Source organism: Mesitornis unicolor, unplaced genomic scaffold (genome assembly GCF_000695765.1).
Source record: "Mesitornis unicolor isolate BGI_N332 unplaced genomic scaffold, ASM69576v1 scaffold47261, whole genome shotgun sequence".
Lineage (NCBI taxonomy): Eukaryota > Metazoa > Chordata > Aves > Mesitornithiformes > Mesitornithidae > Mesitornis > Mesitornis unicolor.
Window position 1 is genome coordinate 194 of NW_010166669.1, and position 13,475 is coordinate 13,668.

Consider the following 13,475-nt stretch of genomic DNA (forward strand, 5'->3'; position numbering starts at 1 on the left):
AGAACAGCTCTGGGTATTGATAGTAGAAATGATGCTGATGTTAGAGATGAGAAAGGGCCGTGACAGGGCAGGGTGCCAGATAATCTCCAGGCTCCCCTTCCCGGGAAAGGTTGCATCAGGGGGTCTCTCGAGGTCCCTTCTAACCAGGGTTGTGCCCTGAAACTCCTCACCTTCCTCCTGAGACGGCCTTCCTCCAGCCGGCTCCCTGCGTTCCCTCCCCATGGCAGAGCTGTGAGAGTCTCTCTCTTGGTGCTCTCACTAGGGGATGCCTGATGGCTTTTCCCAAGTTGGTGCCTCCAGAGGCTTTCCCACTTCCTACGTGGCAAGTGTTTCCCCCACCTCCTCAGACATTTCAGTTCAGCTGTTGGGTGCACAATAAATACTGGGTTTATTTCCTGCACCCAGGAGGTTTACCTTGCTTTTTTTCGTTGGATTCCCTTGTCAGCTTGAAGATGGGCGTAGCTGATCAGGTTTTTAATTAGCCTTGCTCTTGGGTTGAGTCTTTTTAAATTGATCCTTCATCTTACATCTTAACAGCACTTCGCTCTTAAAAACTATTTTCAACGTTGATTTTTTTTTCTAGGGAGAGTTTTGTGTGTTTTATGGTGAAACCATGTATGTAGTGTTACAGGGGTGGGGGGATGGTAGCAATTTTGTAGCTTTTCTCACCGCATACTTTAACATACTATGCTCTGCTTTTTTTAAGATCAAGTGTGTGTCCTATTAATTGTGATCCTAACAAGGTAGTTCATGTTGCATGGGAACAATACCCATCACAAACTATTTTCCTAAAAATAAAAGAGCAGTCTGACTATCTGCTGAGATCCTTCTAGTGTGTGAGTTTGTTTATTTAATTTTGCTTTCATACACAGTATTTTCAGGTGGCAGTAGTATTGTCTACAAGTACACCTGTACAGCACATCTGGAAACTTTGTGGGGGTATTTTGGAAGACTTTGTCAAGTTATTATTGTTTACTTAACTTCCTTCATCAGAACTGATGGGACCTTAAACCTCTGGCATCTTTTTAGCTACATACCTCTTCTGATTTCTTTTTAATCAGATAAAGGGCAGGACATTACGGGATGTCAGTTATTAGCTTCTTGTAGTCATTTGAAAGATGAGATACTTCCTAATTTGAAAAGTAATTAGTGAAAGAGGGTAACAGTCACCCTCCCTCTGAACAGGTAACACTTCTTCAGTATTTTCATACTTTTCTGATGTTACTTGTATTTCAGATTATAATTTTTACTGAGAAGGATGAGAGTGCAGTTGCTGAATGTGTTGTGGCATAAAAGCTTCTCTCCTTCCTGTTGGTGTGAAAAGTGTAACTTGATAATTTGGGCAAACAGTGACTCAGTGACATCTTGTGGCATCTGTGTTTGAGTTTGGCTTTTTTTTTGGGGGGGTGCCGCTTTGAAGTGAGCAAGTCATCCAAAGTACAGAAATTTGAAAACTGGCTGTTGATGAATGTTTCAGCAGTTTTTGTAGTGAGTTTTTTTTTCCTTTTCCTTTCAGCCTGTAGTCTGTGGGCTCCTATGAAAGGTATTTAAAAAGTCTGTGGTCAGCAGGCTGGAGCGCATTGTACAAACTTTAAAACTCCATTGGAAAAACTTTTGTTTGACCTCTTTCGGCTTGCAAACTTGAAAAAACCAACCCCACCCACCAGCAGTGTTGCTACAGAGGAGGGTAAGAAATCTGGGTGCTGTGCTTTGTGACCATGCATCAGACCCGGTTTCTGACCCCTGCAGGCAGTCGGTGCACCCCTGAGAGCAGAATGGCTGCTGCTGGCGGTAACTGGTTTCCTTGTGCAGCTGTGGGTGGGTGACGTCCAGCCCTGAGTGAGAACCAGCAGTTGGATTTATCTGTCAAGGATGATCCCTACTGTATGTTAACCATACAAAAAACTGAAAATGAAAGGTTTTGAATCATTTTTGTAACCTCTCCATTTCCGCCTGCCCCTATACCATCACCTTTTCCTGTCTTTGCTTCTAATGTGTTGAGGCTTGGTCAGCATGGTTGTTAATTATCTGTTGGATACCAGCTATCCTATGTTAGCTGGGTACAGTAAAAGAGGGAATTGCTCATACTTATAGTATTTTAACATGGGAAATAAAAGTATGCTCTATGTGAATTTGCTTGAATTTCCCAGAGTGTAAATCATCTCCCTCTTGACGAAGCACTGCTAGGTTGACAGAGCAGAAGAATGACATCTGCTGTTCAGAAGTCAGGAATTTTATGCTCTACCAAATGTACAGCATTATGCACATGATACTGCATCTCATTTTCACATCTGTAGTAAACATTCATGAAAGATGGATTCCTTCATGTTCAGTAAAATCATGTTCGTACCCATAAAATCAGAAACTTATTTTATTATCAACTCAAATAACTGTGCCAAACCAGGTGTTTCCTGGAGAACAGCATGTGCAGATACATTTCCATGTTAATGTACTTACAGAGCTGGTTTGCATAGCTTTCCTCTAGACTGCATGCATATGTGTATCCATGATAGAAAGTTAAACAGTTTTTATTTTTAAACTGATGAGTTTAAAAATATCAATACCAATATTGCAGCTGAGGTAATGTTTTGGATGGAAGATCCTTTGGTGTGCTTCATCTTTTTCCTCTTACTTTTCCCTTTCCTTCTGTTGAATATAAAAATATATTCCCAATTAACATAAATTATTTAAGGACAAACAACAGTAGGTTTTCTAAAGAGAAAGCTGTATTGAATTCAAACATGGTGTAGTGAAATCGACGCTTTCTTGCCTGCTTGTTTTTAATAGGTGAAGACTGCAGAAGAGTCACTGAGGCTGCTGGACTTGTGTACTCGGTAGGTGTATTGGCATTCCTTTAACATGGTTTTACATCTGTGCTTTATGCTGCATGGTGAAGTAATCTGTCTTCCTTTGAACAATATAGTTGCTTTACCTCTAAAAATTTTCAAGCTAAACAGCCAGTTCCATCTATTTATCCTGTAGTTAAATTCCAGTTCAAGTTGTTACTGCTGATAACATGGACTACTTTCTCTATTTGTGACAGCTAGGAGGAAAATGCCTATTATTTTATTCAAGTAGCACTTAGAATGATGCACTATGTCTTGCAGTGCTATGTTTAGTAATTTTTCCATGTTTTCGAGTGTACCAACTAATACTCCTACAGTGGACAACAGGATATCGGTGACTTCGTGATGGGTTCTCAGATGCCTTTTTTTTTTTTTAATAGAGTATTTTGTTCCAGTAAGCAGAAGTGAATAAATTATCCTGTGTTTTGCTGATGTGGCAGTGCTGATCATGCCCATTTCCACCTCTAATTTTTGCCACTCTGGAGATCTGTGATTCTTGCTTTTTAGGGTATCTAATTAAGGCAAGGTGACTCTGTGGTTCTTGGGCACTCCTCTTAGGAAGGCACAGTAGGAGAACAGCCTGCGCAAGGTCTATGCATTTCTGCAGTTTTTAGCTTTGTATTGGAAATCTGTGTGTGTGTGTGTGTGTGTGTTTTAGTCTACTGCATTTTTATTTTTTTTATTTTGAAACAAAAATGCATGGTTCCTCCGCCTGCCTTTGCTTTTTCTGCCGACCTCACCTCAGCAATCCATGGCCCCATGGGTGCCCACCGGAGCTGTGCTGCATGTGTCTGCCCTGTAACTGAGACTTCCTTAGGCAAGAAACTCAGGCCTGTGCAGCTGTGCACATGGGGTTTTTTTGTTTGTTTTGGGTTGTTTGGGGTTTTCTTTGGTTTTTCTTTTTGGTGTGTGTATGTACATGAAGAGGCAACATTTTCAGGAAGCCACATTTTACTCTTAGGCCCATATATACCCTGTCCTCAGATGCAAACAAATTCTTAAAACTTTTCAAAAGAACAAGTACGTTTGAAACCTTCACCAGTCTGGCGGTATTGGGCATTCCCCTCTGAGAAAGAGGAAGACCGGTTATGTCTTAAATTGAATTTTGCGCGGGTTGCGTGTGCACGCTTAGGTATATGCAACCTGTTGAAGGTCTGAAGCACTGGACATACAGTGGAATCACTCTTGTACCTGCTAACTGCCGGCATCAGCTCCTCCCCCCTGCTTACAGTCTATGTCTGCTTGTAAACCCTTTGAGAGTTGCTATCATTTAAGAATTTTTAAATACATCACAACCTGTGGTGCAGTGTAACATGTCTATTTTAATTTGCAGGTTTCCACACTGTTGTGATTCTTTGGGTTTGTTTATTTTTCTTGAAATGGTAGGGCTAGGAAACAGCTGCAGAGGGATGAAGTCTCCACCTCTCCTTGTGGCTGCACTCGTGGCATGCATCGTTGTTTTGGGTTTCAATTACTGGTTTGCAAGTTCTCGCAGTGTGGATCTACAGGTAACTTTCCAATTGCTCTGCGTGTTGTCTTGTACTTGTGTGTTTAATAAACGTAGTCCACATCAATAGGGACACTTCGCCTGATTTGGTGGGCCTGGAGCTTCAGCTTTGTTTTAGGAATTTTCAGAAATATTACAGGTATTGCTTATCAGTAGTGGGAGATGGAGGGAATGGGTGAAACATCTGTTTGTAGGTGAGGGGGGCCCAAAACTTGGATACCAGTTTGTGTGGTACTTCTTACTGCTGCTTACACAAGGTGTTCAGCTGTCTTGTGCTGTTTCAGTTCACAGATGTGGCAAATACCATCTTCTGTTTGTCTTCCTAACTGTACATTGAGACTGGCCCTCCATTTTTAATCTGAGTGTGCATCTGCAATTTGCTCATCTTCCTAGATTTTTTCTTCCTTACAACACCTGTTAAGAATCTATTATTTGCTTTCCCACCAAGTGCAGGGAAATCTAGCTTGTTCAGAAACAGTGTCTAAAAATCTGAATTTGTGTGTCTTAGAAACCTTTACTACAGAGGACACACAACTCACATGGAATAATTACCCTGTCTGCTGTTTTTCTAATAGTAACTGTATTTTTCGTGACTGTTTAGCTTGGGTTTTAATCCTTTCTGGAGCGTACATTCTGTAGTTGAGTACGTGAATAAAATTTCTGGTTTGTGACAGTGTGTGCAGGGTGGTTCTTTCTTTTTTCTTTTAACAAACAAACCTAAAAACTAACAGCATGGTGATTAAACGTGGCTGATGAACGCTCCATCGAATCAGCTTTGTAATTGGGGTGAATTTTGATGCTGAATTGACAGCTGTGGGAATTGAACTCCTGTTTCATCTCAGAGCATTCACTGTTCAAACAGGACAGGAGTCTCTGGCCTTGTGGTATGTTGTAGCTTTTCCTTGGTGGAGAGTATGATCCCCTGTCTCCTGGTCATCCCTTGTTCTCCCTTTAGTCAGTGGCCTCAGGATGGTGGCTACCAGCAAGCAGTAACTGTGTCAGCACTGCTGAAGCTTTGCTGCACGGCCATGAGGCAGCTGATAGTGAGGAAAATACACCACCATCCTAGCTTATTCCTGATCTCAACAACCCGGAGACATAAGGTCCTCTTTACTGTTACTGATTTACTGTATTATCTTGTACACTTCTCCCAGAGTTAGCCCAGAATTCGTTTCACTTATGTGTAGTCATGCACTCTGAATGAAATAAAAGCATAGCTGAATGGGGCTTCTAAAGCACTCTGTCAGACTGTTCTTTTGTTGGCATGACTTTGCGGCTATTATGACTGAAATGGAATAAGTAAGTGCCTTCTTTTGCTCTTCCAACTGAACTGCAAGTGTTTCCTGCTCTCCCCCACCTCCACTCCTTTCTCTCACTTTCTGTGGCAGAGTATTTCGTCCATTTTCTTGGAGTCTTGGAAGATGCACAGTTTTCATCGTATCTAATTTTTAATCCACCTGGAATTCACAGGTCTTTATACCTGGGTAAATTCAGTTGTTATTTACCCCCCACCCCAATGTGTCTTTGTACTCATCCTTGCTGCTGAAGAGCTGTTTTAACCCAAATGTTGAGAAACAATGTCCTACAAAACTAAATTTGACCTTATACTTCAGATGTAGACTGTAATTTTTTTTGTTTTTTTTTTTTTGACAGACGTTGTTTGGGTTTTTTAAGATCAGTTACTGAGGCAGCTTTACATTTGTCCTACCTCTAACTGAAATTTTGGTAGTCTCTGCAGAATATGCTGTACTTGTAATTTATGTAAAAATGGGATCTGTGTGTGGCAGGTATCACTGCCTGACACAATACTTTGATGACATTAGCATTGATAGTTCTGTGAAATTTGGTATTCCTTGAGTGTCTTTGAGAAGAGTCTGGCAGGGGGGTAGCATATCTATTTGTTTTGGCTAATTTGCTCTTCCTCAGGTTCGGATCATGGATCTGGAAGGCAAAGTCCAGAGGGCGGCAGCGGAGAGGGGTGCTGTGGAGCTCAAAAAGAATGAATTCCAAGGGGAACTGGAGAAGCAGCGGCAGCAGATTGACAAAATCCAGTCCTTGCACAGCTTTCAGATGGAAAACGCCAACAGAGTACATCAGGAAGAGAAGGTAAGGCCTTTTCTAGGCACAGAGTTCTGTGAGGCTGTGGCTTACCAAGACATTCTCTGCAACAGAAGTAGATTTCTCAAATGTTCCATCTGATGGACGTGCAGTCACTGTTGGTGTGGAGAACACTTAGTTTGTTTTATTGTGTGGTATTTAGGAAATGGACATTGACTGCACATCCTAGGATTCGTTGTATAATGTGGAAAAATCAGAGGCTGCAAGTAACACCACTTCTACATAAAACCTCTACTCCCTGTATAAATAAGCGTTAGGAAACATTGGTTGGCCTCAGGCTTTGTTTCTTTTATACTAATGTTTTAAAACTTTAAAAAAAAAAAAAAAAGAAGCTGCACCAACAGATATATTTGTGTTCCCAAGTATATTTATATATATTTGCAGGCATAGGTGGTTGATGTTTATTTCTAAATGCATTACAAATTTTGTGACTGAGCTGTCATGGCAGTGCTCCTGACAATGCAGTATCGCCAAAGGGATGGAAATCCTTTGTGAAGAACATAAATGTACCTGCTTAAGTAGCAGGATGTATGATTGCTGCCGAGTGGTATCCTGCAAACTGTTTTGCTATGTATTTTCCTCATGTTGCTGGTACCACCTTGGATGTGCCTGTTAGTCATTAATATCACTTTGCTTGCTGTTGACAGAAGTATTTAGCTGAGAGTATTTGTTCTGGGTTTATTGCCTCTCTTTTAGAGTCGCTTGATTGAAGTTTAGCTGAAGGTCAGCTTTTCAGTACTGTTATTTTCAGCAGAGTGGGCAGGCACAGCTGATGATGGTAATAGGTACTCTTCAGGTAAAGGGTTCACCATTAGGTGATGGTTTGCAGCTCAAACCTTGGGTTGCGTGAATCGAGTATCACCAGCATAATCTTTGAACATCTTGGAGGAAGAAAAATTGAATAAAAATGGAAGGTGGAATTGTTTCACTAATATACACGTCAATGGCATGTATTTTTAATTATTTTGAAATCATTTTTATCCAAGGTCTTCAAAGAAATAATAAACCAATCCTTTTTATCTCTTTTGAGACAAACATGTTTCTTCGATGATTTCTCTCTTCTCTTTGGATTCAGTCTTTGTACATGCTTTAGAAAAGGTGAGGTACAGTTTGTCTATTTTTAATTTTTTTTAATGTATGTATTTATTAAAAAGTACCCCAGGATAATCAGACAATGTTCAAGTGAGTAATCAGTCGTCTTGTTACCTCTGCCCCTAATAGTAGGTGTTGCTACTGAGTACTGTGGAGAATTGTTTAGATTTACCATCCTCTGGGAAGCTACCCCAGTTTACATGTTGGTGAAACCCATTGTTCCGTTTTGGGGTCATCTTGCCTTCCAGTTCTGTCCTGCAAGGGGTGAATGCACACGCATAAGTTAAAAACAACCTAGCAAAAAAAACAAAACAAAACAAAACATAAGAAGACAAACAGAACTGAGTATTTGTTTAAGAAGCCTGGTGGGTGAAATGTTGCTTCTGCCAAGCATGATGTACAACTTTTCTGCTTTCTCTTTTTGTATCTAGAGGTCATGTGTGAGCTCTTGACAACTAAATCTGGCATCTATGCCTGGAAAAGTGGTGGTAAATAGTTTACAAAACCCGAACTGGTGTGGGCGTGGGGGTCACTATGGTAGTTTGGTGAGGAATCAGAGCGGCTTCTGGAGAAGGAAATCTTGTTCCTGAAGTCTCATGTAGTTTCCCTCTGAAAGAGTCAGGGACAAGGATGAGGAAGACTAATGGCAGTGTTCACACCTGGAATTGTGAAAGGCTACACGTGCATGGCTTCTAGAGAAATTATGCAACTATGTGGTAAGATGGCATTATCACAGGGGTGAATAAGGCAAAAGTTGCAAAACAGCTTAGAAATAAACTGAGTGGGTTGTTGTACTGTGGGGAGATCACCAGTGGAGTTCCGGAGTGTTGAGAAAGGCATGCAGAGGAGAGCAAGGAGCATAACCAGAGCTGTGTGGTAGTTTCTCTACAGGAATCCATGGTGTAGGTTACAGGTTGGACAAGAGCCAGCTGAGGAGATCCTCCAGGATACCGAATGGTGTGGAAAGTGCTTGTGGCTGGGGGGGGGAAAAAAGTTGTTCTCCATCCCTTGACAGGCATCACATGCAGTCAGCAAGTTGAGACTGGGCAGAAGAAGTGGTCTTCATGCAGTAGTTGGTGAAGCTGCAAGTGTGTGACTTCCATAATGCCCAGTTGCAGTGGGTCTGTGTGGTTTAAAAAGCAAGAGAAGACTGCTTTCGAGTGCTTTTTCTGTGTGTGTATATCCATGTATGAGTATGAATTGTATATTCACGTGTGTCCGTTCATATTTGTATACACACACCAAGGCCCACACGTTTCTCAGCTCTGTGGATTCCAGTGGAGTCCAGGATTGCTGCAAGGCAAATAATGAATTAACTCTTCCTTCAGTTCAGTGACCAAGTTTCCTAGAACTTTATTTACCTCATGCGGATTGGCAGCAAGTATTTACCTTGTTCAGGAAAGATGAATGCAAATGCAAACCCTGAATCTCAACTCGTTTTACAGGTAATACAAATGGTATAAATAACTAGACAGATCTTTGAGTGATAAACAGGATTTTGTTTAGTTCTTATTGTTGTTCTTAAAGAAAAACTCGCATGCTTTCAGTGGATGTTTAGGGAGTGAATGGTTTGTCTCAAAAAAACCCCTCTTTTTCAGGGAGAAATGATGATTCTTCTGGTTACAAAATAAATCTATACGGGACCAACCTTTCACGATCTAGACTCCTTACCAAAAGCAACTCTCAACATTTGAAACTGATCTTAATTGCAGTTCTTTTAGACTCATTGTGTGTTATTACCCTGCTGATAAAATACAAAATAATTTTGCCATTGATTTAGATCTGTACCAAACTAATACACCAATAAGATACTTGTAACGTTACAGTCATGCAAACTGGCAATGTGGTAACCACTTTGAGTTAGCTCTGTTGTCTTTTCTAGTAGAACTGTTTCTGTGCTACTTTAAGGATGAGGGCATAGAAGGTAGGAGGTAGTCAGAGTCTGAAATACCCTGTGGGCTCACCGTTCCCTAAGGCAGTGTAATCCTGGGAAATTGCTGTCATAATTATTCTCTTACGTCTGAATATGTATAAAAAACTTCCGTCATCAGTTTGCTTTTAAAAAATCTGCTTGAAATTTTAAGGATTAATGTAGTTTTAGCAAATGGCTTCTGGAAATCCATATGGAAATAGACTGAAGAGTTCAAGAGAACTTACAGGAACTCTTAGTAACAACAGATAAGGAATCAGGAGTGCAACAGGGCAGTTTCTAATCCGTACACAGTTTACTGAAGAACAATATTATGTATGGTTGTTATTCAGGCCTCGTAGCTCCTGGGATGACCACAGCCATGGTAGTCTTTATGCAGGACTAACAGGAAAGCAATAGGTGTCATCTCTTATATTTAACTGCTGAAACAATACTTTTGCAGATTGTAATTTTCTTTATGTTGTTCCCCACCCCACATCTTGTTTTACTGAGGAAAGGTGTCAAGATTTGTACATTGTATGTGAAGCGCATCACTGTCCTGTTGCTCACTGTCTTTTAGCACTGGCCACAGCTGCTCTCAGATCCCCTCCCTCTGGGAAAATTTCAATTCCCAGCACAGCTCTCACAGACAAAATATGTATCAGTATGTGGAGAGTCAGCTCTGTGCCGAAGGAGTGACAGTGGGTGGAGGGGGAGAGAAGAAAACCTCCTGTGAAAAGGAAAAGGTGCCTGTCTGTGGGGGATTTTTGTTTTGTTTTGGTTCAAAAGAACCAAACAGTGTTGCATCTTCTAATTTTGAAAAGGCCTTAAAGAAAAGCAAGCACTGCCTCATGCCCAACTCTACTTGCCAGAGCATGATGCTACGAAATTAGCAAGAGAAATCAGTCTGCCTGCTCATAATTGGTACAAGCGGAGGTCTAGAATAAACTACCTCTGCTTAAAATACATTTTTCTGTGGTAGAGAAAAGAAAATGGATGGTCTAGGACTAGCTGAACTGTAGGTACCCTATGGAGTGGAAATTCAGAGTAAGTGTTGCTTAAGAGTTAACTCCTGAAATATTTCATAGCAAAAATAATGGACAAAAAGGAAAGCTGAATGTACATTATATACTTGTATATATACATATATACCTGTACAGGTTTTATGTTAAAAGTCTTGGATCACAGGATTCTGTTTTGTTTACACTGCCTCCTATTTACATTTTAACTAAATACAGCAATGCCATAAAAGTCCTGGTTGTTTCCTCCAATCCACCTGCAGTTGCCCCATGCCTGTGAAAGTAATTTCTTACTCACATGTGTCAACTTCCTCTTTCTTCCAGTGAGAGTGCAGGGAATTAGCATTACGATTTTGGTGGTTTCTGCAGTTTTGAGGACTGAACTGCACCATGTCATGGTGTGCATCTCCTGCATCACAAAAAGAGGGAGTCTGGATTGCCTTTAGCAGAGGATGTGAGCAAGACTGAGTCGCTCATCGTTACCAGGATCGCTCGTCAGGAATAGACCTGCAGCTTTTGTTTTTTGTTTTTGTTTTGGGATTTTTTGTTTGTTTGTTTTTTTAGTTGGGTTTTTTTCCTTTATTGAAGATAGGGAAAAGTGTAATTTCTCAATGGAATTCAGTTCAGTGAGAAATAGCTTTAAATGAACAATTTGAGCTTGAAATTTGTTTTAGACTTGCTTCAATTGGTGCTTTTCCACTGAAGAAAACATGTGTGCAGCACACCAGCCTAAAAGAGAAATATTTTCTTAGTGATCTTATTTATGAACTTCTTGCCTGCGTACTAATACATAGTTAGCCATTAACCTAATGTGCTAGAATGAAAAAGTTTTTTTGTGGCTAGTATAAATTGTTTCTTTACTTCTGAATATTATTTCAAAGTGGTGAGGAAGAAGAGTACTAAGAGAGAAGAGAACCGATGATGCGTGTTACTAGGAAAGTGTGTGTGGGGAGGTGTGTTTGCAAAAATAGAGGAGGGGAGTGGGAATTTCCAGATATGATTAAGAATTGAACAATAGATAATCAAAATATGGCTTGTGCTGTGCTGTCAGCATGGTGGTGGGAGCAGCAGGAGCATGCAAGGCAGAATTGCAGCTTTTCTTTGCAGCAAGGGCTTAGATCAGTTTGAGTTAATCATTAAATGGGTGCCCTTCTTCTCTCATTATTATAAATGCTTGTTTCTGCTGTTTTCTGCATGTATAAATCCCACCTTCCTGGCTTGCTTTGTACCCAGTTGGTTTTGTTCTTAGCTGCTGGTTTATTGATGCTGTGGCTCATCTTTTTCTCCTTGAGAGAGCTGTATTGCTGACTGCAAAGCCTCTTTTTTCTTAGGTTTTAGTTCTGAAACCAGTGTTTGCTCTTGTCAAGTTTTGTTCCTTTTTCCTGTTGCAGTATCTCATGCTTTTTTATACACATCAATGTTAAAAAGCACATAGGTCAGTTCAGCTGCCCTGTAAATGATTAAACAGTATTTGCTGTCAAAGTTAAACAGTTAACTAGATTTTTGTGAGTTTTTCCTGGCTCTTAACCACAAATTCAGGGAGGTAGGTGTGGCATCGCTAGAAATAAGTTTTATATGCAATCCAGAAAGACCAAGACATGCTTCCCTCCTCGTCCCGTTGTGATTTAAGTAGCCTTTTTCACATGGCAAATAATTTCATTCACTTCAGCTTATCACAGTTACTGTTGTCCTAATGTACAAAACATTTAACACTGGTCTGTTTTACTGTCAAATAAGTGGTCCTGGTACTGGGGACTTTATTTTAAGAGGAAAAAAAGAAGCAAACCACCACACTACAACACAAGAAACTGCAGGAACATAAAATTGCCATTTCGTTCTGATTTTTCCAGTCCATTGACAGTTTCCGGTAATGGCCAATGCTGGAAACCCTGAAGGTGGTAATCATGAAACAACCTGATTACATTGCTCATGCAAAACTTGGAATTTCCATTGAAACATTGACTTCTTTTCTCCGATAAACAAGTGAAAACAAATCCAGAGCCTTTTTTTCACCTGTCCTTTGAGAAAGGAGAGGGAGAGGTATTAAACAATCCTAAGTATATGTTGTTGTTCTTGTTGTCATTATTATTTTTTCCTTTTTAACAAAAGTCTTTGCTCTTGAGGTTTCTCAGTGGCATTCACAGGCCAGCTGTATGGTAGAATGGTGTAGGAATATTTCTTTTATTGAATTGAAAACAGCTTCCTCTTCATCAGTGTGTGAATGACTGCCTTTTTGAACTGTGGCTCCTGAAAGGGTCAAGAAAAGACACATCTGCCACTCTGCTGTGTGCTATCCCCCTCAGATTGCTTGAACGCTTCGCTTTTTCTAATCATGGCACTTGTTACTGTAGTTTTTGAAAAAAAGGCACTAACAGCATTGTCATTGTTTCAGGGTGACTTGGACAGACAGAATGGGTGCAGTAATTTCTGTGCATTAAAGTGGTGTGGACATATGTACACATCAGTACCTGAGCAGAAACTGCCAGATAGTGGAGACTTGACGTATCCTGATCTGCGGCCCCTGGAGAGCATTGGGGTTTCTTGGGAGGAGCATAATGAGGAAATTGGCAGTGGTGCATAAAAATTATGCTCGCAAGACTGTACTGCATCATTTCTGAAGGGTCACACGATCTCAGCTTTCTGTAGTCTTAAGAAGGCTCTTCTGCACCAGACTTCCTAGATGTTAAATATGAATGAGTTATCCTGACGTCTGGCTCGCTGGAATTAATTTCACTTAGACTTGTCTTATTTTTGCCAACTTGCAGATGCTTTGGGACGTGCATATACGGTTGGTAGAGGGGGGCTGATAAAAATGGACAAAAACTGTTCCTATGTTGACTGCCTATTCAGAGTGAGAGAGCGAACAAAGGGAGGGATGGAAGGAGGTCACTCCAGCACTTCTTAACCAAGGTGGGGGAGAGGATAGTTAGGAATAGGAATAGAGGATAGTTAAGATAGTCTGTGGGTGAGAATTAAGGGGCAGG

The 13,475-nt window shown here is 40.7% G+C and overlaps 1 protein-coding gene across 1 annotated transcript; it reads left to right on the forward strand.

The window, feature by feature from the left end:
- The first annotated feature begins 4,240 nt into the window (after positions 1-4,240).
- LOC104548888 (Golgi membrane protein 1-like) lies at positions 4,241-13,072 on the forward strand. Its single transcript, XM_010195036.1, has 3 exons — positions 4,241-4,354; positions 6,280-6,459; positions 12,884-13,072. Exons 1-3 carry the CDS (start codon positions 4,256-4,258, stop codon positions 13,070-13,072), a joined length of 468 nt encoding a protein of 155 aa, XP_010193338.1. The 5' UTR covers positions 4,241-4,255.
- The last annotated feature ends 403 nt before the right edge of the window (positions 13,073-13,475 follow it).